This window comes from Raphanus sativus, chromosome 4, assembly GCF_000801105.2.
Source record: "Raphanus sativus cultivar WK10039 chromosome 4, ASM80110v3, whole genome shotgun sequence".
Taxonomy (NCBI): Eukaryota; Viridiplantae; Streptophyta; class Magnoliopsida; order Brassicales; family Brassicaceae; genus Raphanus; species Raphanus sativus.
Window position 1 is genome coordinate 41,089,887 of NC_079514.1, and position 26,252 is coordinate 41,116,138.

At 33.0% G+C, this 26,252-nt stretch overlaps 3 protein-coding genes and 1 long non-coding RNA gene across 17 annotated transcripts; 2 read left to right on the plus strand and 2 right to left on the minus strand.

Annotated features, from left to right (window-relative positions):
• Positions 1-2,257: 2,257 nt before the first annotated feature.
• LOC130512018 (uncharacterized) lies at positions 2,258-9,456 on the minus strand. 2 transcript variants are annotated; one of them, XM_057010076.1, is made up of 15 exons: positions 9,244-9,456; positions 8,963-9,071; positions 8,704-8,820; positions 8,540-8,618; positions 8,301-8,400; positions 8,119-8,229; positions 7,884-8,033; positions 7,695-7,793; positions 7,448-7,618; positions 7,316-7,350; positions 7,102-7,168; positions 6,912-7,022; positions 6,705-6,827; positions 6,548-6,605; positions 2,258-2,636 (listed from the first exon to the last, which is right to left on the minus strand). In XM_057010076.1, the coding sequence occupies exons 1-14, from the start codon at positions 9,317-9,319 to the stop codon at positions 6,598-6,600; spliced, it is 1,356 nt and encodes a 451-aa protein (XP_056866056.1). In that variant the 5' UTR covers positions 9,320-9,456; the 3' UTR covers positions 2,258-2,636; positions 6,548-6,597. The 2 variants fall into 2 exon arrangements, with proteins under 2 accessions (XP_056866056.1, XP_056866057.1); XM_057010077.1 differs by having other exon boundaries at positions 6,548-6,583; positions 9,244-9,455.
• LOC130512019 (uncharacterized) lies at positions 2,852-5,249 on the plus strand. Of its 13 annotated transcripts, XR_008945551.1 has the most exons (9): positions 2,917-3,072; positions 3,152-3,328; positions 3,432-3,514; positions 3,637-3,713; positions 3,791-3,840; positions 3,923-4,210; positions 4,336-4,464; positions 4,558-4,684; positions 4,788-5,249. It is a non-coding gene; the product is annotated as an uncharacterized LOC130512019 (long non-coding RNA). The 13 variants fall into 13 exon arrangements; XR_008945552.1 differs by having other exon boundaries at positions 2,916-3,072; positions 4,336-4,689; XR_008945545.1 differs by having other exon boundaries at positions 2,916-3,072; positions 4,336-4,684.
• Positions 9,457-11,044: 1,588 nt separating the features above from the next.
• LOC108835989 (putative B3 domain-containing protein At4g03170) lies at positions 11,045-12,185 on the plus strand. The gene is made up of 2 exons (XM_057007528.1): positions 11,045-11,306; positions 11,470-12,185. Exons 1-2 carry the CDS (start codon positions 11,154-11,156, stop codon positions 12,118-12,120), a joined length of 804 nt encoding a protein of 267 aa, XP_056863508.1. The 5' UTR covers positions 11,045-11,153; the 3' UTR covers positions 12,121-12,185.
• A 702-nt stretch (positions 12,186-12,887) lies between these two features.
• Positions 12,888-14,970, minus strand: LOC108835988 (uncharacterized). The gene is made up of 6 exons (XM_018609202.2): positions 14,546-14,970; positions 13,958-14,086; positions 13,753-13,873; positions 13,586-13,667; positions 13,345-13,498; positions 12,888-13,257 (listed from the first exon to the last, which is right to left on the minus strand). Exons 1-6 carry the CDS (start codon positions 14,831-14,833, stop codon positions 13,102-13,104), a joined length of 930 nt encoding a protein of 309 aa, XP_018464704.2. The 5' UTR covers positions 14,834-14,970; the 3' UTR covers positions 12,888-13,101.
• Positions 14,971-26,252: the final 11,282 nt, after the last annotated feature.

Here is a 26,252-nt window from a genome sequence, read left to right on the forward strand (position 1 = left end):
CCTAAAGGGAAGTTAGAAATTAAGTCCAAAGACAAATTTAAGAAAATTAGCAAAAAAACCAGTTGGCTTTGGCTCATGAATCTTTAATGGTGAGAGGATGGCTCTTTTGAGGCGCATCACCTTGAGATGGTGTGATTTATCACATATATATATATATTCCCAGTTATATCAATTGATAATCTCACCCTATTGGGTTTAGGGTCATATGGTATCACAAGAAGACCCGTGAGCTTTTCACCTCAAAGCCAAATATTACACTAATTCGCTCCTGCTTATATACTACGTTAGTTTCTTTATAGTCTCCAGTGTGGGATGCGTTACAATTACTATAACTATAGTATCAATTATTTGGCCGACATATTACTAAACATTAAATAATTAAATACAGAAAGTAAATTTATCTTAGAAAAGGAAATCAGTTTTGTTTGGATACTAATTATTACCTTTTCCGTTTTGGAATATGCAAGTTGCTTCTAGTTCAAAACACACTTGATTGATATCGAGCTCAGTGAACCCTTACATGGTTTTGAAGGGACTCATATTAAAAATTTGGAACAGCTTCGTAATGATATATCACTTTTTATCTGCATTCGGATCGAACAACTACAATATGTGTCAGTAATAGGAGGCGCTTCTTGTGGTAATAGATTGGGAGCTAGAAGAGGAAAAGGATCTTTCTGGTGTTGAAGCTGATGTGAGAAGAATTTTTGATGGTAAAGCATAATTATAAGATGATCATGATCCACATGTGAAATTTTCAAAGCTGTTATTGAATTAATTCATAATTGAGAATCTGAGATGTATAGAATGTTACAGCAGGGTGGTGTATTCAGCATATACTATAATTCCCTTCTCTTTTTTGAACTATCTGTTTATTTTCTCTCATTTTTTCGAAAGAATTCTCAAAATATACAGTATATCCAATCCAATTTCCTATAGCAATATTGTATCGGCTAACTTCAAGCAAAAATAATTCAAGGGAGATAGCTCTGCAAAAATACATGAAATATTTACCCGTACGCACTATGATCACAATAACCCACCTCCAAAAGTAGTTCAAGGATACACATTTAACATATTCTACCAAAAAGAGTCAAAACAGAAACTCTTTAGAGCTTTATCATTCCTTATGATTCAAAGCCAAGATTCAACTCAGTTACAAACTTTTGCATGTGGAACTGAAACTGAAAAAGAAAACATATTAAACAAGTCGAACAATCAAATTTTATAACCTTTCATGATCCATGTACACCACAGTCCTACTATATTTATTCACAACTCGTTAAAAAAACTAAGGACAATACACAATTACTTGGATCAGGGGTTGATTCGAGACAGAAGAAGGACATGTTTCGTTTGGCTCTGATTTGATAAGAAAACTTCCGTCTGATACAGACACATTCGTTTCTGAACTTTGTAGGGTTCCTTCAAGCATCAGGCTATAGCGATGGGATTCAATTGTGTTTGTGCGTTGACTAATCCATTGATTTTTCTGATTTTTATTAGGGTTTATAAGGAAGTATGTATTGTGTATTATCACTTGGATTAATATGGTACGAGTATTGGATAAGGCAACAAGATAATATAAAAAGAAACCAGATGGTCTTGGCTCATGAATCTTTAACGTTTCTGAACTTTGAAGGACATGTTTCGTTTGGCTCTGATTTGATAAGAAAACTTCCGTCTGATACAGACACATTCGTTTCTGAACTTTGTAGGGTTCCTTCAAGCATCAGGCTATAGCGATGGGATTCAATTGTGTTTGTGCGTTGACTAATCCATTGATTTTTCTGATTTTTATTAGGGTTTATAAGGAAGTATGTATTGTGTATTATCACTTGGATTAATATGGTACGAGTATTGGATAAGGCAACAAGATAATATAAAAAGAAACCAGATGGTCTTGGCTCATGAATCTTTAACGTTGAGTCGCATCATCTTGTGATGGTGTGTATTATCATATTATATTCCCAGACATCAATATTTGTGAGCAAACCCTATTGGGTTAAGGGTTAATATGATATCACATTAAGATTCATGTGCTTTCCACCTCAAAGCCAACTGGTTACTAGTGCATTAAGTTGCTCTTTCTTGTATACCTCACAATTTCTTTTAAAGTTTCCGATGTGGGATTCATTAAGTTTACTATTCAGTTACTTTTTTGGCCGACTTTATTAAATAATTAAATACAAAAGGCTAATGTTGTTTTACAAAAAGAAATCAGTTTAATTTGGAATTTAATTATTACATTTGCCTTTTGGAATAGGTAAGTTTTTTTCTCATTCTAAACACACTTGATATTCTGAAATCAATTTCAGCCACAAAATTCAACAGGGAAGAAGTTTCCACTAATAGATTTGTGTGGTAGGAGAAGTCTGAAAAAGATGTTTCACCATGGAGCATCACTCCATCCATTTTATGTATGGAGAAGATGGCAGAGCTTGATAAGTTGAAGAAGAGCAAACAGGACCGAAAGAGCTAGACACGAGAAAGATATGGCGTTATTAGCCAGAGGAAGTGCATGACTTGACTTTCATGATTTGGAAAACAAAGGGCCAAGCAAAGCCAGTCAACGTATGGTAGGAGCAGTTAATGAATAAGATTTGGAAGAGCTTTGTGATGATATCACTTTGAATCTGTGTTGGAGAGAATGATAAAACATATTATTATGAGATCTTTATATATAAAAGAAGCTTTTCATCCCTTCTGGGGTGTCCACCTAGGACGCCACGTCATAAATTTGTTCTTCCAGGGCTTGACACGTGGCGGTTTAATGAAACGCAGCGTGATGAGTTTTATGTGTGACGACTGGGCTTTTATTGGGCTATAATTCATGTATCAAAATTCATTTCCTTCATGTCACGGCCCAGTGTGTACAAATCCTAATTTGCTGTGTTTTTTGTTCCTCGCGAGCTTCTTCGTCTGCGACGGCGAACGATCGAGATTCGTTTCTGTAACATTTGGCTGTAACGTTTCGTTTCATATTCATCTATTTGTACTCAATAATCGTTCCGTTCTGTTTCATTACTGTCATTAATTCCGTTTTTAGTCGTCTAATCTGTGTATAAATAGGTTTGGATCTCTCTCATTTTCATATCTTTGTACTAATATCTCCATGGCTAACTCCATGGTGTTCTTTTCTGACTTGAAGGCCGGGATGTGTTCATCCGTTGTGGAGGCCAGGCTGCTGCGATACTGAGAAGCTAAGAATGTCAAGCGTGGTGTTCATCCCTTATCGTTTTCCTCCTTCCATCAAATCAAATTTTAGGGTTCATCCACTGTTCAATCTGTGACGATTCTTATATGTTCTCTGACACCAAGAATGAAGGTTCGAGAGATTCAGTGGCTCAGATCGGTGTAATGATGTTGCTCACTCTCTATGCAATAATTTTGTCTTTATATTGATCCTTGCCTTCTTCTTCTTCTTTCAGTTTATCGGCGATCATGAAGGGAGACGATTGTAATTTTAGATATAATGCATCCAAGGAAGAATCAGAATAAAGGATCCAACAAGGTAAGGTTTTAGATAAAACCCTAATCAAAGTAATAAGATGTTTGTAGTAGTTCAATCCTCTTGACTAAAACCTGTAAACGAATGTGTGATAATTAAAGAAGGCGCCTTTGATCAAATCTCAGAAACGGAAGCTGAAGAAACTTGAGGAAGACAGGGAGAAAGCGCTCCTCTCTGCAAAAAAAAAGTCCGATTTGTTAAAGTATGCTTACACTCTTTTCTTCAGTTCCAAATTCATTCATTATTTTTTGTTTATATGAGTTTGATATTGAGTTTCAGCAGCAAGTATAAAATATATGAGGATGTATCTTCTTTTACACATCGGAAGAGTAAGAAAGCAACCACAATTTCTCTCTTTGTTACATAGTTTAGTCAATGGTGTTGTTCTGATTCTCCTTTTGTGTGTTTCAGTCTGATACGAAGCTGGAGAAATGCAGGAGACCAACGCTCTAAAGCTGGTGTTTTGTCTGATGAACCAGTCAAGGAAAATGACAACTCCGATTATTGTATGGGCGAGCCTACCACACCTGAAATCCATATCCCGGTTCTTCACTCTGATTCTGACCAACTTATTCATCCCAATGAACTTGATTCGAAAGTGATGATGATCTCTGCTTAAGAGGTCCGTGAAGAAGATGAAACCATGTATATGAATCTACAGACAATTGTCGTGATGATGAATAAGGCTTACAAAGAATGGTGTGTAATTATTTTTTTTAAATCGGTTATGATGTGTGTTTGGTTTGATTGGTTTTTAATGGGTTTTGATAACGAGAAATATGATGAGAGTGAAGATTTAACTGTACAAGGACCTGTGTTTGTAGTTCATGTTTCAAGACCAGCTGAAGTTAAACATACGTGGAAGTATCTTTCTATAATTATGATGGAGCAGGAGATCATGGAGACTATCAATTATCATCCCAGCGTTATTATTTCTGGAAAGACCGGTTGTGGTAAACCCACTCAGGTTCCTCATGTCAGGTTTTGCTCATGTCTGAGGGTTTTGGTTTCAATGCTTAATCTAATCCTGTTTCTGAATCTTTCAGTTCCTTTTGTGAATCTGGTTTTGGCTCAAATCAATTCAGTTCTCGAAGTGTGGTTATCGGTATTACACAGCCACGTCGTGTGGCCCCTGAGCTTGGTGTTTGCCTTGATCAAGAAGTCGGTTTCCAAGTTAAGTACGACAAAAAAAATTGGCTAGAACTCATCTATCAAGTTTTATGACCAATGGGATTTTATAGTTTCTCTCTTTTTTTCATCTAAATGTATGTAACAGGTGTTTTGTATGAAAGTTCTTCTGTTGCAGAATGATCTCTTACTGAGGCGATACTCTGTGATCATTCTCGATGAAGCTCATGTAATTGGGATGCTCACTCGAGCCATCAAAATCAGAGAGGAACTCTACAACGATCAACGAACTTCTACAATCTGGAAGCACAATAGCATCAGAAAACGAAATCATCTTGCCGTTTAAACTTATATTGATGAGTGCAACTTTACGAGCAGAAGACTTTGTATCGGAGAAAAGGTTGTTCCCCAATCAACAGTACTCCGTAACTATACATTTGTCCAAGAGGACTGGCGATCTATGGTGTCTTGCAAGAAGCGTCATAAGCTCTGACTCCTAATTGTGCTAGGAGATGTTCTGTAATGCCAGTTTTTGGTGGATAAGTTTCATTTAATTTTCTATTTTGTCGTCGTTTTTGCTTTTTTTCTGAGAATTAGATAGCATTATATTCTCAGACCTGCTCTACTCCGAGGCTTTGTCTCTTGTGAGGGCTGTACTATCGGATTCTTCCCTTTAAAGTTATTCAAGTGTTCAAAAAAAAGGAGGACTGGCGAGTGGCGTAGCTAATTATATCGGTGAAGCTTACAAGAAATTGATGTCGATTCACAAAAAAATACCACGAGGAATATTACCTATACAATATAGATAAATCGGTGTCATACGTGCTATGATTATACCCAAATGACTAACTTCATTTTTATTTTGTAAGAAACTGATGTAAGCTAATGTTGTTGTATCTCTATTTCCATTATCAGAATTAAATAAAAACTCACAGATTCTCTTTTTCCACCACACCAAAATGTTAAAAAAAAAATTTAAAAACTGTTAGTTTTTTCTTTTTAGCCGTAATCTTTTATACATATATATTAACATATTCACTCATAATCCACATATCACCTTACTTTTATTCCACCACTACAATAATTTTTTTAACTTACAGTTAAATATTATATAATATGTCCATATACAAATATAATGTAATATAACTTATGGTTCTCAGAATCTTATTTCGGTTTCTCCGGTGAATGAAATCGTCGGAAAAGTTACAGAAAATATCAAAAAACCTTTAAAATGTTATTTTCTGTTTTTTTACTGGAAACAAAACAGTCATAAGATTATATTTTATGATAATTGGGCTGTATTTATTTAATAAATGTAAACTTATTTTTTACCCCTAGACCCATTTGTATAAAATGTATTTTTGTATTTTTCAGTATGCATTAAAAATTATTTCTTTTTGAAGTTTATAAAAATTACTAATAACAAATAAACTACATTATAATTATTAAGAATAAAACTTTTTTAATTTTTAAACTTATGAAACAATTTCTATGATCATAAATACATCTTTTCATATCATGTCCAACATATAAGTATATTTTAAATACATAAAAATCAACAAAATTGTAAATAGATTAGATTATTTTATATAAAAATACATAATCGTATAGTTAACAAAATTTGACCACAAATTTCAAAAGAAACAAATATTTTGTATCATTTATTAATAAGTGTCTCAAATTGATATTATTTGTTTTTCATACTATTTATGTAATATATTATAATTTTTTGTAATGTATCATACACATTTCTTGCAAATTCAAACCTAAAACACAAACCACAAGATCATACAAAAATAATAATTTAGATCATAAATAAAATATATCCCGCCCGTAGGGCGGGCTAACCCTAGTAACAATATACAGTATTTTCACATTAAAGAACCAAAAGCAGTCAACAGAAACTACCTTTATTAAAGCTTCCTTTGGAGTTTTATCCCAATCCTATGCATTATTATTCAAGTCACTATTTAGTACAAAACAAACCATATTTGACATTAACATAATAACATATGTAAATATTACAGCTTCTGAGGAGTTAACAAAATGGATTTTAGATACTTACATATTCTCTTCAAGCGAATACCACCAGTTTTTTGGAAAACAGTTTCAAAACACACAAGGTCATCCACAATGGTGAATATGATCGTCAAATACTTGAATCCGTAGCCAACTTTGACAATCGTCGCTATAAAAAATGAGATACAAGATAAAAATTGAGGTACAAAAAAAAGAAGAAGTTATTGACGATGTAAGAGATCCATCAACTTACATGCCCCCCAAACCACTCCTTCTGTCTGAAGTGATCTTACAGACTCCTCTAACTTCTTTATGTCACGCTTGTCACCCGACAGCTCTCTAAGCACTAAACCTGACTTGCAAGCTGGTCAAGCAAATAATCCGATGACAAACCCCATTTCAGATAAATGTAGACAAAGAGATACAAACCAAAACTTACGTACATTCTTTACTCGTTGAGGATACTCTCGAAGGACCTACTATCTCTTCTCCAAAACGGTTTACATCATCCTAGATATGATTGAAGCAGTAATATATAAAGTTGTACAAAATATATTCTATGATTCATCTAGGAAGAAAAATAAACACTATAACTTATATATGAGCAAAATAAAATCTGTTAAAACCCTTATTTGAAAGATAAACAATTGAGATTACCTTGGAATCAGACTCCTCTTCTTTGATTCCATTAACTTCATGTCACAATACACACACATCACATCTTTAGCATTAATTTATATAAAAAGGTTTAAGCTTCACAGAGTTTAATAACGGATTTTGGAAACTTACATATTCTGTTTAAGCTGAGAGTTTGAAAGCTCTTGACATACGGATTATCAGCTATTTGCTCTTTGACAAAGGTGTTGAGCCTCGCAATGAGTCCATGATGCACAAGGTGTTCGATGGTAGTATATTCAATCCCCAACAACTTGATTCCACAACCAACTGGGACAAGCTTTGCTGTATAAACATTGAGATATTTTAAGAATATTGTAGGAGAATCCGGCCGATAATTTAGAAATATAGTTCAACTTACATGCTCCCCAAAACAATCCTGCCACCTGAATGGATCTTACAGTTTCCTCTACCCTCTTCATATCAGCCTCTTCATCATTCGGTTGAATAAGAACTAGAGCTGATAATTTGCCGTTAAAGAAAAAACTGAGAATGATCCAATGCATCTTCATCTTAACATTTCAGTCAAGAATGGGTAACACAAACTCACATTCGTACAAGCCGCTAGTGGCAACAACACGCGCAAAAGGCAATATATGTGTATCGATAAGTTCGTCCAAAACATCAAATTCGTCATCTAAGGACACTGTGACTATGATCCGAAACAACTCGACTCCATAGCCAACTGGGACAACTTTTGCTAAGAGATTAAAGAATATAATTAATATAGATTTCTTTTATTTTAGAAACATAATGAAAGGTGTTAGAGATGCACCAACTCTTACATGCTCCACAAACCACTCCTTCCATTTGAATAGATCTTAAATGTTTCTCTAGCTTATTCATGTCGGTCTCATCATCCGGCGGTATGACAACTATTACCATCGACAACCAAGCTGTCCAAAGAAACAAACCCCTTTATGTATTGAGTTTATATAAACGAAGAGTGTTCAAAACCGAAACTTACATATTTTCTTTTTTGTGGATGCTATCAAAGAAGCTGGTCTCTCTTCAACCTCTTCAACATTTTGATCATTATCATCATCATCCATAACCACCACACCATCCTTATCATATGATGTAAACAATTACATATAAGACATGGACCTTACTTAGTTACTTGTGTATAATATATTATAATTAGAACCAAACATATGGTTCCATGGAGACCTAATTACGGGCAAACAAACATTGAAAATATAGTACCTTAGAATTACCATTAGCCTCTTCTGTGATAGAGGCCAATCCATCAATAGTAACACCACTCACTTCAGTAGATATACCTCTGCGAAGAGAAACACTAAGTTAGACAACATCCAAACCGCTAAAAAGAACCTTGAAATCCATGGAAAGCAAATGGAGAAACTTACGAGATACTCAAGAGAGTTTCGATGTGGTTGTACCAGCGTGATGCATTCACATACTTTGAATGTGGAGGTTTCGAAAGAGCGGCATAGACAGTGATATCATCTTTTGAAGCCTTGTGACTGATTGTTATGAGGTTAGAACTAAATATATTAGAGTTGTAAAAAACATAAAGAAACAATACTGAAACAAGTGATTACAAGAAGAGATTTTCTAACATCTTTATGGTGTTATGTCAAATACATGACAAGGAAAAAGTATAACCTTGTAATGTAATAACGAGTGAGAAGATGCTCGTCTAGCTTCTTCAGTCCAGCATCAGAGTTGAGATTGGGGAAAGCAGTCATTTCTTCTAAGGCTCTTACCTTTTTGACTGATATCAAAAACGAGTGATATGAGATGAATTCAACAAAAAAAGTGTTGGATTGCTGAAAATGTTACAAGTACATATACTAAGAAGAAAAAGGTTGTCAGTAGATAGTTTTATTCACTTTCGGATCAAGACAAAGCAGATCACATTTAATAAAAGAAATAAAAATAATAACATTGAGGACGATCGAAGGAGCTCGCGGGGGTGAACGAGGAAGAACGTCGTTGCTGCTTTCTTTTCTTTCTCTTCATTTTGTGTGTTACTCTCTCTGTTCGATAAGATTAAACTGAACAATAAAAAGCCGAATAGTATGGACTTTGATTATTAGTTCCCGAAAATATATGGGGAAATCCGCAACAAGATGCACGTTTATCTTGTATATTGACTTTGTTATTTTTTTTTGGGAAAATTGACTTTGTTATTTAACAAGTTTAACCTGTGCTTTAGTGGGCTACCTTTAAAAGAGTATCTTAGAACTTGTTTTAAATTTTAATTTTTTTTAACATAGAAGAGGGTTAGATCAATTAAGAGAGGATACATAGATAAAGAGTACCTCAAACTTTGCTTTAGAGTCTCTTCCCGGTGAGACGTTTCTGAGCATTTGCCATTCTGTCTCTCCTTTTTCAGTTCTTTTAATTATATTAAGCACTAGAGACTTAATGAGATACTACCACTAATGGTGGCCTTATGGCTGGATAGAAGCTCACCTGAGTAAAAGAACCATCCGCGGGCTTGTTTAGGAATTTTGTTGTTTTTTAATTTTTGTTTTATTTTTTTTTATAAAAGAAAAGGTTAATAATAAATGTGTTAATTAAAGTAAATTTCCAGGGATTTTCATGCAAATAAATACTGCAAAATAGTTTAAAAAAATCAAGGAGTTCTAATCTAAAAAAGAATCGAAACTAAACTTTGCCAATAAGCCCTTTGTCAAAAAAAAGAAAAACTAAACTTTGCCAACTGTTTCAAGGTTTTTTTTTACTTATCTAACACTTTCTTAATTATTTGATTTTGGATACTTATCTGAAAATTTTAAATTTATGTTAAAATTTAAACTAATACTAGATTAGTACCCGCCCTAAAAGGCGGAAATTGATTTGTCAAATTTCAATTAATAATGTATGGTATATATAATATGTGTATATAATATTATATATATTTTGTGTAACATTTATATATATACATATTATACATATATATATATAATATTTTATTAAATATATATAGAATTTAATAGTGTTATAATTTGTGTTGTACTTGTTATTAGTTTGTATTTAATCGTTTTTCATTTTTAGTATAATAATTTGCCTTATCACACATTTTACCTTTTAACTTATACACATAATCTCGTAAAATGTAATATATAAAAAAACATATTTAAAAAATCTACTGACCATATGCCACCATTATTTGGTTGTTTGAACAAAAAAAAATCATGTTCTTGTATAACTGTGTATGTTGTGATATGATGTATGTGAAGAGTAAATATATGGAAGTAAAGTTAGTGATACGAACATGAGCCTTTGTTAGTCTATGCCACAATTATTTGGTTTTTGGAAGATCAATGAGCATAAGCATACACGGTCTTTGTATGCTTACGTTGTAAATGAGTCGGATATTTTTTCTCTTATGTCTGGAATGATATGGAACTTGTTGATTTAAGAGTGGTTCAGTTTTATATGATCTAATTATATTAAGAGATTAACCAAAAATATTATAAAAGTGTTACTTGTTAGGTTTAACTAATCTACGTTGGTTAAGATTTGGTTTAATTTAAGTTGGTAGGTTACATTGTATAGGAGGCATGATATATTCTAGTAACAACTATGAAAGAGTCCAAAATTTAAATGAGAACTTCAAATAGTAGATAATCCTTAAATTAATAGATTAGATTTATAAATCTAAATGGAAAATAATTAAATAAAAAAGGAACAGATTCATGCATGAACGGGAATTTGTTCACGAGTTTATAAAGGAACAATAACTTTTACCTTTTTTGTTCGGAAGAGATGTTTATGTAAAGATTAACACAATAGAAAAGAAAAGACAAAAAGAAGGAAAAAAGTTATAGCAGACTTGTTGCACACCATGGCGACTTCAAAAGAGGAGACTACAAGCGTTGTAATAACACGGGAAGACAGAGAAGCTGCAGAAATATTAATAGAACTAAGCCAAGATACTCGATATCAGCCAATAGAAGAAGAAGATGCAGCTCGATCGTCGACTCTATTATTACAACAAGTAACTAAATAACCGGGCTTCGTAGCCTGGTGGTAATGGAACCTCGGCTGAGGTGCCTGCCACCCAGCTTCGAAACCCGGCCACAGCGATTTAACATCCTTACTGTTGGGGCGCTGGACCCCTTCGGGGGATATTTGGGAAAGTGGCTGCCCAAACACCAGAGATATCAAAAAAAAAAAACAAAAAAAAAAAACAAGTAACTAAATCTCCTCAAAAGTCGTGTTCGTTTAAGGCTGAAGAGAAACAACATTCGAGGAAGGATGATAAATTATCTAAGAAGGGTACAAAACGGAAGAGAGAGGTAGACGATACCGACGAAACCCTAAGGATTCTTCAGGAATGGAACCGAACTAAACCCGTGCCGGTGGAGGAGCTATTCAAAGGTGATGCTGACGTGGCGGAGCTATTCAGCGAACCGATAAAGAAGCAGCTGACGATGAGCGACGTGGAGATTGGTCAAGGCAGGCTCATGTTAGGGAAGCAGCAAGTGCAGAAGAAGATGCTTCCTCTCTTGGAACATTCTGAGCTTCCGCAAGCGACAGAGGGGCTTGACGTTTCGGTGTACGGACCAAACGGGAAGGTTCAAACGATGAAGTTCAAGATGTGGAGCGATGACACGCCTGTATTGACTTCGGGGTGGAACGATTTCGTGGACAAATATAAACTCAAGAAGCATCGTGATTTTCTCACTATTTGGATGTTTAGGCATAGAGTCACTCGTGGGATTTGCTTTGCTATTGACAGGACTAGGTTTCCTGTAACGGGACCTCTGAGTTTGAGGATCTTGAAGTCTGTCTTCCCGAATCCAAATTAATTAGGGTTTTTAGTCGTTTGTCGGTTTGTGTGTGTGTTTTTTTTTGGTAATTAGAAGAGAGGATGGTACAAAAGAGATTTTAGGCTTGTCAACTTATAATAAAAGGTCCTTTACAAGGCTTTGTTGAGGCTGCCTTCAAGGATTATGATTAGAGATTTTTGTGTATGTTTAATTATGGTTTTTATTTTGTTCATTCATGAAAAAAACAAATTATTGTGGAAGTCTCTTTGATTCGAAATTTTTTAATATATATGCACCATAAAGTTGGAGTCAGAGCTTCATATAGAAGAAAAAGAAAAGGGTACAAATAAATTCAATCAGACTGATTTTGATAAAAATGTAAAGAAATTTGTTTTTCTCTTTCTCTATAGCTTTCCTATTAGTACATCACATTGAATCAATATTATAGAATATCCTGAACATAGTGCAAATAGAACTGTTAAATTTTTATGATGCGGTTTAATGCGATGCAAGTACAATTACCATGGTGTAAGTGACATCAAACGTAAATTTTCATAAAACATGTATACTTATAAATTTGATACATGTATAGTTCTTATGGAGTCTTTTTGTAATAATTAAATTTAATACTTTGTAATAGCAAATTAGTGCTAAGAGATTATAAAATGGTGTTGATTATGGGGGTTTTAGATCTGGCCATGTGGCCATGCAGAGACCACAATATTAATCACATAATAACTCAAATTCGATATGTCCCCTAATATCTTTATTATATACTAATATCTTTATTATATTTTTGGTTGACATCCAGTAAATAAATTTTATTGATTCGTCTCTGATCTGGACCACTACACCGGATTGGATTTTGACATAGATGTTTTTCATTCAAAAACATCGTAACACAGCCATGTCCAATATATATACACAGCTAAAAATTTAGTGGCTTTGCAATCTTGTTTAGTCCAAGCATACTTATCAACACATTTTCCACTGCACGCTAGGAGCTGTTGGAGATTCCAACTATCTGGATTCAGGGATTTGCGATGATGTCCAGCACGACCTTGGTATGCCTTGCTTTTCAAACCATTCGGGCATGTGGAATCTATCATAAAGAGCTCGTCTAACATCGTCTTCTTCTGAAAGTTGCTTAAGAAGCGGGAGAATAATGTCCAGTAGCTTCAACATGTAGTGCGTTCTCATTAGATTCCAAATGGGATGATATAACGTTCTCAAATATTATTAGGATCAGAAGACTTAAAATACCTGAGTATCATGTGGCTGTTCTGCGGAAAACGGAACACATGGAATCCCATTTAGAGGTTGCAATAGAAAACTGTAAGGATTGTTGTCTACTATAACTGTCCTACACATATTCTTTGATGTGCATAGTAAATCCTTCACGTGGTCTCGATATTGCCTGTTATTCGGAAAACGAAAGCACAAAAGTATATAAATGACAATAATATTATTTACCAAATGAAGGCTATTCAGATGATCAACTTACGTGCTGACGGTACAAGGTCGATAAAGCCTGTCGTTTAAGACATGTTTGGTATCTATTTTGTCCACAAGCGGTCTTGCATAATCTGCAGATGCAAGGGATATATTATAAACACTGAGCGAGAAGAGAGAGTTAGAAAACAAGAAAGACTAGTATATAACTCAAGGAACCTTCAAGACCAGCGGTAAATACAATAAGATGTGCAAACTGGCTGAGATTCTCTAAGAACTCGTGCAACCCTGGACGCTCAAACACCGTAACATAATTGATTTTAGGCTCCCCATTGCATTCCTGTCAGGGCAGAGAAGTTTGCACATGAACAAATAAAATTGAATGACTTAAAAGTACAAGAAGCATTTGTTATGTAGAGAGAACCTTGGTTGATGATATGCACTCCAGCTCAAACCACTTCAGTCCAGCTTCAATAGCTTGTGTACGTAAATTATCAGGTAGACTAGACGTCTCATACGCACTAACCAATGTCTCATCCAAGTCCAGAACTACCTGTAAATCGATGTTCTAATCTCAGACTACTTAAACATTATCTTAATTGAGTTTCCTCATTATTATTTTTAATATAAATACCATATAGTCGACTAGGCTGGTCCTGAGATCTATGGACTAATAGTCTTATTAATATATTTTTGATCAGTTTGGGGTTCAAATAAATTTATAGTACTATATTACTGAGGCCTGGGAAAATGTGTTCTCCTTATGTGGATAACTAGCCCTATCTTAATCTACCGTATAATATTGGCAGCACTTTGACATGTCAGTAATGCATCAAAGCAAGAATTTAAAAGCTTCTTCCCTCTGTTACAATATTACTTAAAAACCAACTAGATGTTCTACAAGATTGATGTAGATAGAGACAGAGAATATAGTCACATGCTTGCTTATACTCATATTAGAGAATCATTATAGCCTACAAGACATGCCAGAGGGCAAAAACAGAGAGTATACCGTGAGTCTATGGATGCTGCCGACTTCTCCTTCGCTAGAAGTTCTTCCGGAGGAGATTTCTATGGTGGTGACGGGTGGTTCCGCCGCCATCTCCGGTAACTCGATGACTGGCAATGGTTTAAACCCGTCGGAGATGGCTTTAGAAGAGAGAAGAGGATGGGGAGCGAGGGGACGGAGGATCTTAAGAAAGAACTGGTAGAAAAAACCGAGCCAGTTGACAAAAACATTCCACAGTTGAAGCGACGACCGTGGCCAGTAGACAAGATCGGCTTGGTTCAGTTCCGACATGACTTGGACCGGTTCGATCCACGACGGTGACTAACAAAGCTTGTTGGTTGATACGAAGAACCTGAGGAGAGGAAGCAAGAGGAGACAATCAAAGTTTGGGCTCTCACTTTGGGTTTTCTTCTCTTTTTCAGCGAAACGTCTTTGCATTTTTATTTTATTTTTTTATTTACTTGGGTTTCTGTGATTCACGCGCTGTTTTAAGAGGCTGAGGACAACGGCGAATGAAATATGAGGAGAGTATGGAGGTGGAAACACGCGCGGGTTGGTGAGGGTCGGAGATATTTGGAAGAAGAGACAGATTTAAAAGAGAAGAAAGCGCTGCGCTCAATTCCCTTTGGAACTTTCCTTTTGTGGGCCCCCTTTCTCTGTAAGAGCTGAACCGGATTTATTTCGGTTTGGTTTGACTTAGAATCGGTTCAACTTGAGTGCGTGGATTTTTTTTTGTGTTATCTGAAGCTCTAATTAAATGATTTGTTAATAACAAGAGTAAAGTTTGAGAATAAAAGCATAGAAACATACAACTCCATTGTACAAAGATTAGCATCAAACTCCTAACTGTAAAGATAACTAGATTCTTCCTATAGCTTCTCAATGAATCAAGTGATGTAGTTAAACTTGTTAGCCAAATATGACTGAAACATGCCCTCTTGTGTTATACTTTTGGATAATTCTTTAGTAATTTTAGTAGCTCATGATATATCCAGGAACCAAGATCTGAGGTTGTTGATGTATTCAATGAACGATTTTTTTAAAAAAAAACTTTGAAGGTATGTTGATAGCATTTACAACTGTTTTACACTGCTGATGTATAGTCAAAGACAATGATGATTTGTGTAATACTTGATTCCGTAAACTTTTAAGTGTCCAGATTATACAACGATACTAGCCTATTGGAAGAACATGTAAACGCTTCTCTTTGCGTGAAAAGTACATCACATGTATGATTCCGAGCTAACCAAGCTTCAGTATGTGCAGAAATTGATTGCGCCAGTTTGCAGGCACATTAATCTACTAATAATAGGAATTCCAAACAATATTGAAAAATTATGAATTTTTATAGAATTTTTTTTTATTAAAAACTGTGTCTTTTCATTATTTGTTTAAATATTTGTGTATTAGTTAGTATTTAAATTGAAAACATGTAATTATTTAAATGAAAAGTTGTGACTATTCATATATGTATCATTTCAAAATAACTACTTTTAAATTGAAAATATATGACTATTTAAATTGAAAAATTGCAACTATTCATATAAATATCATTTTAAAATAACTATATTTAAATTAAAAATTTGTGACTATTCATATATATAGAAAGTTGCATCTCTTAATTTTTTGTACAAATATTTATGTATTTTCGTTTTTATTATGCTTTTATCTATTTATTAATATTTCAAAAATATTTGTAACTTTTTATATCTAAAAATCAGTGTATTAAAATGAAAAATTAAATCTCTTGAGTTTTATACATGAAATTAGTTTCATCTCCTATATGGTTTACATGAAAAAAACCCTAACATTGTTGAAAAGTTGTATATTTTTGAATAAATTTTATTTCTTGTTAAAATTTATATATTTTCATTATATACTAAGGTGTCTCTTTTTATTGTTTGTTTCAAGAGTTGTGTATAAGTTAGTATTTAAATTTTATACAAATATGTTTGTTATCAAATTTGCATATTACACATATCTAATGATTTTGTATATTACACATATCTAATGATTTCAAATTTGCATATTACAAATATGTTTGTTTTCAAATTTGCATATTACACATATCTAATGATTTTGTAATACTAACTAAATCAAATTAGTTTAAGAGGCGTTCGTACTTCTTCGTTGACGACATAATAAAAGATATATTTTTATTTAAAAAGATTTTAATCTTTCAAAATATATTTTTTATTTATTATAAAGTTATATAATTTAAATTTTAAAGTAACTTACTTAAATTAATAAAAGATGTATAAATATTTTGGTATGAAAACATATAATTATTTATACAGTATTTTCACTTTATATCCAAACTTTTTTGTGGAATGTCATAAGACTTTCTTGGAGTGTTCTAAGAAGTTCTTAAACTGTATTTGAACGTCACTACTGTATCCATTAGTTTGTTTCGAAGCAATTTTGAGAGATTTTGGAGTTATTTAAATGCATAACTGCACATAATTTTCAGAATTTTCAGAGTTTTATGAACTTGATGTGATCGTCATTACCCTGTCCACATGTGCATTTTAAGAAACTTTGGGAGATTTTGAATTTTTTGAAATGTATAATTGCACATAATCTTTAGAATTTTATCTATTGATTGAGAACTAGCTATTATGATATTGAGTTCATCTTTTCAGAAACAGTAAATATTTTGATTAACTTTCTAATGCCACCAGTTTGAAGACAATCGGATCCTTAGTCAAAAGTTTTGATAATTTACTGAAGAGTGGTCGTTTGACGAAAAGGAAACTTGATATACCAAGCCATCTGTCATAAGACTTCTTTGGAAAGTCATAAGACTTCTTTGGAAAGTCATAAGACTTCTTTGGAATGTCCTGAAACGTTCCTAAACTATATTTAAGCGTCATTACCCTATCCACTGGTTTGTTTCGAGCAATTTTGGGAGATTTTGGAGTTATTTAAATACATAACTATACAAAATTTTCAGAAAGTTCAAAAATTTCAGAGTTTTATGAACTTAACAAGTTATGATAGTTTTACTGAAGAGTGGTCGTTTAACGCACGAAGAAGAAACTTCATATCGTAAGACATCTGTGGACATTGCACATAAGGTTGGGGAATATCACACATCCTTAGAATGTCATAAGACTTCTTTGGAATGTCATAAGACTTTTTTGGAATGTCCTGAGACGTTCCTAAACTGTATTTGAACGTCATTACTGTATCCACTGGTTTATTTCGAACAATTTAGGCAGATTTTAGAGTTATTAAAATACATAACTGCACAAAGTTTTCAGAATTTTCAGAAATTTCAGGGTTTTATGAACTTTGTGTGATCGTCATTACCCTGCCCACTGATATGTTTTAAGCAACTTTGGAAGATTTTGAATTTTTTTTTGTTATGTATAATTGCACATAATCTTCAAAATTTTATCTATTGATATAGAACTAAATATGGTGAAATTGAGCTCATCTTTTCAGAAACGCTAGAGATTTTGATTAGCTTTCCAATGCCACCAGTTTGAGGTCAATCGGGGTTCTTAGTCAAAAGTTTTGATAATTTTACTGAAGAGTGGTCGTTTGACGCACGAAGAGGAAACTTAAGATCGTAATCCATCTGTGGACATTGCACATATGGTTGTGGAATGTAAGCAGACATTAGTGGAATGTCATAAGACTTCCTTGGAATGTCCTCAAACGTTCCTAAGCTGTATTTGAGCATCATTATCCTATTTTGGTTTGTTTCGAGTAATTTTGGGAGATTTTAAAGTTATTTAAATTCATAACTGCACAAAACATTCAAAAATTTCAGAAATTTCAGAGTTTTATGAACTTAACAATGCCACCAGTTTGAGGTCAATCGGAGTCCTTAGTCAAAATTTATGATAGTTTTACTGAAGAGTGGTCGTTTGACGTACGAAGAAGAAATTTAATATCTTAAGATATTTGTGGACATTGCACATAAGGTTGTGGAATGTCACCAGACATCTTTGGAATGTCATAAGACTTCCTTGGAATGTCCAGAGACGTTCCTAAATTATATTTGAACGTCATTACTGTATCCACTAATTTGTTTCGAAAATTTTTGGGAGATTTTGAAGTTGTTTAAATACATAACTGCACAAAAATTTCAGAACTTTTAGAAATTTTAGGGTTTTATGAACTTTATGTGATCGTCAGGGGTCCACTGTTACGTTTTAAGAAACTTTGGGAGATTTTGAGTTTTTTTGTAATGTATAATTGCACATAATCTTTAAAATTTTATCTATTGATAGAGAACTAACTATTGTGAAATTGAGCTCATTTTTTTTTAAGAAACGGTAGAGATTTTGATTAGCTTTCCAATGCCACCAGTTTGAGGTCACCCGGGGGGTCCTTAGTCAAAAGTTTTGATAATTTTACTGAAGAGTGGTCGTTTGACGCACGAAGAAGAAACTTAATATCCTAAGCCATCTGTGGACATTGCACATAAGGTTGTGGAATGTAAGCAGACATTCTTGGAATGTCATAAGATTTCTTTGGAATGTCATAAGACTTCCTTGGAATGTCATGAAACATTCCTAAACTGTATTCAAACGTCATTACCCTATTATGGTTTGTTTCGAGCAATTTTGGGAGATTTTGGAGTTATTTAAATTCATAACTGCACAAAACTTTCAGAATTTTTAGAAATTTCAGAGTTTTATTAACTTAACAATGCCACCAGTTTGAGATCAATCGGGGTCCTTTGTTAAAAGTTATGATAAGTTTACTGAAGAGTGGTCGTTTGACGCAAGAAGAGGAAACTTAATATCCTAAGATATCAATGGACATTGCACATAAGGTTGTGGAATGTCAGCATACATCCTTGAAATGTCATAAAACTTCTTTGAAATGTCATAAGACTTTCTTGGAATGTCCTCAGACGTTCTTAAACTGTATTTGAACGTCACTGTATCCACTCGTTTATTTCGAACATTTTTGGGAGATTTTGGAGTTTTTTAAATACATAATGTCCAAAATTTTCAGAATTTTCAGAAATTTCAGAGTTTTTTGAACTTTATGTGATCGTCATTACTCTGTCCAATGTTACGTTTTAAGAAACTTTGGGAATTTTTGAGTTTTTTGTAATGTATAATTGCACATAATCTTCAAAAATTTATCTATTGATAAAGAACTAACTATAGTGAAATTGAGCTCATCTTTTAAGAAACGGTAGAGATTTTGATTAGCTTTCCAATGCCACCAGTTTGAGGTCACCCGAGGTTCTTAGTCAAAACTTTTGATAATATTACTGAAGAGTGGTCGTTTGACGCACGAAGAGGAAACTTAATATCCCAAGCCATATATGGACATTGCACATAAGGTTGTGGAATATAAGCAGATATCCTTGGAATGTCATAAGACTTTTATGGAATATCATAAGACTTCCTTGGAATGTCCTAAGACGTTCATAAACTGTATTTAAACGTCATTACCCTATTTTGGTTTTTTCGAGCAATTTCGGGAGATTTTGGAGTTATTTAAATTCATAATTGCACAAAACTTTAAGAATTTTCAGAAATTTCGAAGTTTTATGAACTTAACAATGCCACCAGCTTGAGGTCAATCGGGGTCCTTAGTCAAAAGTTATGATAGTTTTACTGAACAGTGATCGTTTAACGCACGAAGAAGAAATTTAATATCCTAAGACATCTGTGGACATTACACATAAGGTTGTGGAATGTCACCAAACATCCTTGGAATTTCATAAGACTTCTTTGGAATGTAATAAGACTTCCTTGGAATGTCATAAGACTAACTTGGAATGTCCTAAGACTTTCCTAAAATGTATTTGAACGTCATTACTGTATCGACTGGTTTGTTTCGAACAATTTTTGGAGATTTTAGAGTTAATTAAATACATAAATGCACAAAATTTTCAGAGTTTTCAGAAATTTCAGAGTTTTATGAACTTTATTTGATTGTCATTATTACCCTGTCCACTAGTACGTAATTTGAGTTTTTTGTAATGTATAATTGCACATAATCTTCTAATGCCACCAGTTTGAAGTCAATCGGGGTCCTTAATCAAAAGTTATGATAGTTTTACTGAAGAGTGGTCGTTTGACGCACGAAGAGAAAACTTAATATCCCAAGACATCTGTGGACATTGCACATAAGAATGTGGAATATCAGCAGACATCCTTGGAATGTCATAAGACTTCTTTGGAATGTCATAAGAGTTCCTTGAAATGTTTTGAGACGTTCCTAAACTGCATTTAAACATCATTACCCTATCCACTGGTCTGTTTCAAGAAATTTTGGAGTTATTTAAATGCATAACTACACATAATCTTCAGAATTTTATCTACTGATAGAGAACTAGTTAGGGTTATTTTGAGCTCATCTTCTCATAAACGGTATAGATTTTGGTTATCTTAACAATGCCACCAGTTTGAGGTCAATCGGGTCAATAGTCAAGAGTTATAATAATTTTACTGAAAAGTGGTCATTTGACGCACAAAGAAGAAACTTAATATCCTAAGACATATATTGACAATGCACATAAGGTTGTGGAATGTCACCATACATCTTTGGAATGTCATAAGACTTCCTTGGAATGTCATAAGACTTTCTTGAAATGTCCTGAGACGTTTCTAAACTGTATTTGAACGTCATTATTGTATCCACTGGTTTATTTCGAACAATTTTGGGAGATTTGGAAGTTATTTAAAAACATAACTGCACAAAATTTTCAGAACTTTCAGGAATTTTTGAGTTTTATAAATTTAACAATGCCACCAGTTTGAGGTCAATCGGGGTCCTTAGTCAAAAGTTATGATAGTTTTATTAAAGAGTGGTCGTTTAACGCACGAAGAATAAATTTAATATATTAAAACATATGTGGACATTGCACATAAGATTGTGGAATGTCACCAGACATCCTTGAAATGTCATAAGACTTCTTTGGAATATCATAAGACTTCTTTGAAATGTCCAGAAACGTTCCTAATTATATTTGAACGTCATTACTGTATCCACTGGTTTGTTTCCAACAATTTTGGTAGATTTTAGAGTTATTTAAATATATAACAGCACAAAATTTTCCGAATTTTTAGAAATTTTAGGGTTTTATGAACTTTATGTGATCGTCATTACTCTGCCCACTGGTATGTTTTTAGCAACTTTGGGAGATTTTGATTTTTTTTTTGTAATATATCTTGATGTTATATTTTCTCTTTGTTTTTTGGTATATGCGAGTCAGAACCTCTTATAACTCATTTGAACCAAATATCTATATAAAAACTAGAAAGATTACTATAATAACACTAATTCATCTTTTTATTACTAGATTAGTTTATAATTTTTTTTAGTTACTAGAATATTTTGCATACTCATTATACCCTTTTTCTTTGTTAAAAAACATATTACCAAAAATGCCATTATTATTTTTTGCCACATCATCAAAAATCTGCCGTAAATAGACATCCATGACACACGAGAGAACAGTTTTTCTACTTTCTGGCAGATGTATTATCTATCCAAAACTTATCAAAATAGACTTAAAATTGTTAAAGACTTTTAGGAATAAGTCCACCATACGTTACAGTATGGCACAATAAACGAAATTTGTCTCGTAGACTTTTTAATAGTTTGACAGATTATTTTATTTTCGAGGTAGCATACATATTTTATTCGGTTATACACGACAAACTTTTCGAATAAGAATGCTTGCAGCAGACTTATAAATTAATAACATAACTAACTATATATGATAGCATACTTTTTCTACGTCATGACAGATCTTCACGAATAATATGTAGTAACATACTTTTTAACCTTGATTCCGGTTTAGTAATTGAACCAATTATAATTAAAAATTCCAGTTAGCTAATTAAAATTAATAAAATTTGGTCAACTAATTGAATAAAAAATTGACCACTGTCCACCATCAGTTACTAAAACCTAGGTCTAGCCGTAAAATTTCTTCTCCAAGTCACGATAAGAAACGACCTAGAGAAAAATAGAATAAATGGTCAATTTGTCATTAGTTGGTCACAATTGTAAAATATGTCATGTTGCTTAGATAATTTGTTCTCATTTGCTATTGTTTCTAGACATATGTAAACATTGCACATAAGGTTGTGGAATGTCACCAGACATCCTTGGAATGTCATAAGACTTCTTTGGAATGTCATAAGACTCCCTTGGAATGTCATGAGACGTTCTTAAATTGTACTAGATTTTAACCCGCACGCCCGTGCGGGTGTATATTTCAAAAATATATTGCTATTTAATTTTCATGTTAATATTAAAACAGGATAAATATTCAAATATGAAGAACCAAACCGATCACGATCCGAAAGAGTAATACCAAACCGATCCGAAAGAGTAATACCAAACCCGAAGTTGATTAAATATCCAACTTATTCAAAATTTTGATATTTAAACAACTGAAACTATAACTAATTCGAACCGAAATATTTTGGATATCAATATGTATCTGCAAAAGATTTATATACTTATATATATATATATATATTAATTATTTTTAGTTTTAATGTATATAAAAACATCCAGAATATATATTTTAGGTTGGTTTAAAAACTTGAAAATATATAAAATAGTCAAATATAAATATTTAACATAGTGGAAGTGCACTCAAAACACCAAACATATTTAAAATAATTATTGATTTTGATCCAAAATTTAAACCAAACCAATTTATATGTTAAGTTTAGGTATTCTCACATATGTTATTCAGATTTATATACAATCTATTATTTTATTCATAGATTTTAAGAAATTCAAAATATATAATGAATTAAAAAAAATAAGTTAAATGAGTTATCCGAACCCGAACTAAACCCGCAAAGTTCCGAATATATTTGAACTGAGCTGAAATCTTAGACTCCTGAAACCCAAAACCCAAACAGATCTGAAACGAACCTGAACGTCCAGCCCTAGTCATCATTTGAACTGAAATTTAGAAATATATGAATGGAGCTGAAATCTTTGCCCCGAAAACCCGAAACCCAAACAGATCCGAAACTAACCGAAATGGATACCTGAACATCCAGCTCTAGTCACTATTATGTAGCATATATATGTCATCATATAATTAATTTTATTGGTCCATCATATAAATAATCATATAATCAAAAATCAATTAATCTCTAGAGTTAAAGTCTGGTTATGGTTAGGTCAAATAACCAAATAAAACTTAGAACGGATTTTTAACCTTTTCAAAGTTAATTTGTACCCTAAATGAGTAACTTGTATTATATATGTTGGATCGGACTCAATATAATAATTTGTAGTATCAATTATATTTGTGGAACCGGTCAAATGTAATCTGCCCGAAAAAAATAAATATGTTAAAGTCTGGTTATGGTTAACTGTTATGGTTATGGGCTGCTGTTGAAATAGGGAAAGCCTGTTAATGATGCACGTATGAATTGTTTTAGAGGTCAGTGGCATTTAACTGTAAATATTAGAGAAAAATTAGGGTTAAATTTTAAGTGTACTTCAGTTTTAATAAATTAGATTTAAACTTCATTACCTTATTTTAGTTTGTTTCGAGCAATTTTTGGAGATTTTGGAGTTATTTAAATTCATAACTGCACAAAACTTTTAGAAATTTCATAAGACTTCTTTGAAATGTCATAAGACTTCCTTAGAATGTCATAAAACTTTTTGGAATGTCATAAGACTTCCTTAAAATGTCCTGAGACGTTCCTAAAATGTATTTGAACGTCTTTGCTGTATCCACTAGTTTATTTTGAACAATTTTTGGTGATTTTGGAGTTATTTAACTACATAACTGCACAAAATTTTCAGAATTTTTCAGAAATTTCAAGGTTGTATGAACTTTATGTGATCGTCACTACCGTGCCCACTGGTACGTTTTAAGCAACTTTGGGAGATTTTGAGTTTTTTTTATGGAATGTATAATTGCACATAATCTTCAAAATTTTATCTACTGATATAGAACTAGATAGCGGTGAAATTGAGCTCATCTTTTCGGAAACGGTAGAGATTTTGATTAACTTTCCAATGCCACCTGTTTGAGGTCAATCGGGGTTCTTAGTCAAAAGTTTTGATAGTTTTACTGAAGAGTGGTCGTTTGACGCACAAATAGTCTAAGACATCTCTGGACATTGCACATAAGGCTGTGGAATGTCAGCAGACATCCTTGGAATGTAATAAGACTTCTTTGGAATGTCATATGAGTTCCTTGGAATATTCTGAGACGTTCCTAAACTATATTTAAACGTCATTACCCTATCCACTGGTTTGTTTAGAGTAATTTTGGGAGATTTTGGAGTTATTTAAATGCATAATTACACAAATTTTTTAGAATTTTATCTATTGATAGAGAACAAGCTATGGTGATTTTGAGCTCATCTTTTCACAATTGATAGAGATTTTGATTATCTTAACAATGCTACCAGTTTGAGGTCAATCGGGTCCTTAGTCAAGAGTTATAATAATTTTACTGATAAGTGGTCGTTTGACGCACAAAGAAAAAACTTAATATCCTAAGACATATGTGAACAATGCACATATGATTGTGGAATGTAAGCAGACATCATTGGAATGTCATAAGACTTCTTTGGAATGTCATAAGACTTCCTTGGAATGTCATAAGACTTATTTGGAATGTCATGAAACGTTCCTAAACCTTATTTAAACGTCATTACCCTATTTTGGTTTGTTTCGAACAATTTTAGGAGATTTTGGAATTATTTAAATTCATAACTGCACAAAACTTTCAAATATTTTATAAGACTTCTTTGGAATGTCATAAGACTTCTTTGGAATGTCCTGAGACGTTCTTAAACTATATTCAAACGTCATTACTGTATTCACTCGTTTATTCCGAAAAATTTTAGGAGATTTTGGAGTTGTTTAAATACATAACTGCACAAAATTTTCAGAATTTTCAAAAATTTCAGAGCTTTATGAACTTTATGTGATCGTCATTACCCTGCCTACTGGTACATTTTAAGCAATAAGACTTCTTTGGAATGTCATATGAGTTCCTTGGAATATTCTGAGACGTTCCTAAACTGTATTTAAACGTCATTACCCTATCCACTGGTTTGTTTCGAGCAATTTTTGGGAGATTTTAGAGTTATTTAAATGCATAATTACACAAAATCTTTAGAATTTTATCTATTGATAGAGAACAAGCTATGGTAATTTTGAGCTCATCTTTTCACAATTGATAAAGATTTTGATTATCTTAACAATGCCACCAGTTTGAGGTCAATCGGGTCCTTAGTCAAGAGTTATAATAATTTTACTGATAATTGGTCGTTTGACGCACAAAGAAAAAACTTAATATGCTAAGACATATGTGGACAATGCACATAAGGTTGTGGAATGTAAGCAGACATTTTGGAATGTCATAAGACTTCTTTGGAATGTCATAAGACTTCCTTGGAATGTCATAAGACTTCCTTGGAATGTCATAAGACTTCTTTGGAATGTCATAAGACTTCCTTGAAATGTCATGAGACGTTCCTAAACTATATTTGAACGTCATTACTGTATCCACTGGTTTGTTTCGAACAATTTTGGGAGATTTTTGAGTTATTTAAAAACATAACTTCACAAAATTTTCAGGATATTTTGAGTTTTATGAACTTAACAATGCCACCAGACATCCTTAGAATGTCATAAGACTTACTTGGAATGTCGTAAGACTTCCTTGGAATGTCATAAGACTTCCTTGGAATGTCATAAGACTTCCTTGAAATATCATGAGACGTTCTTA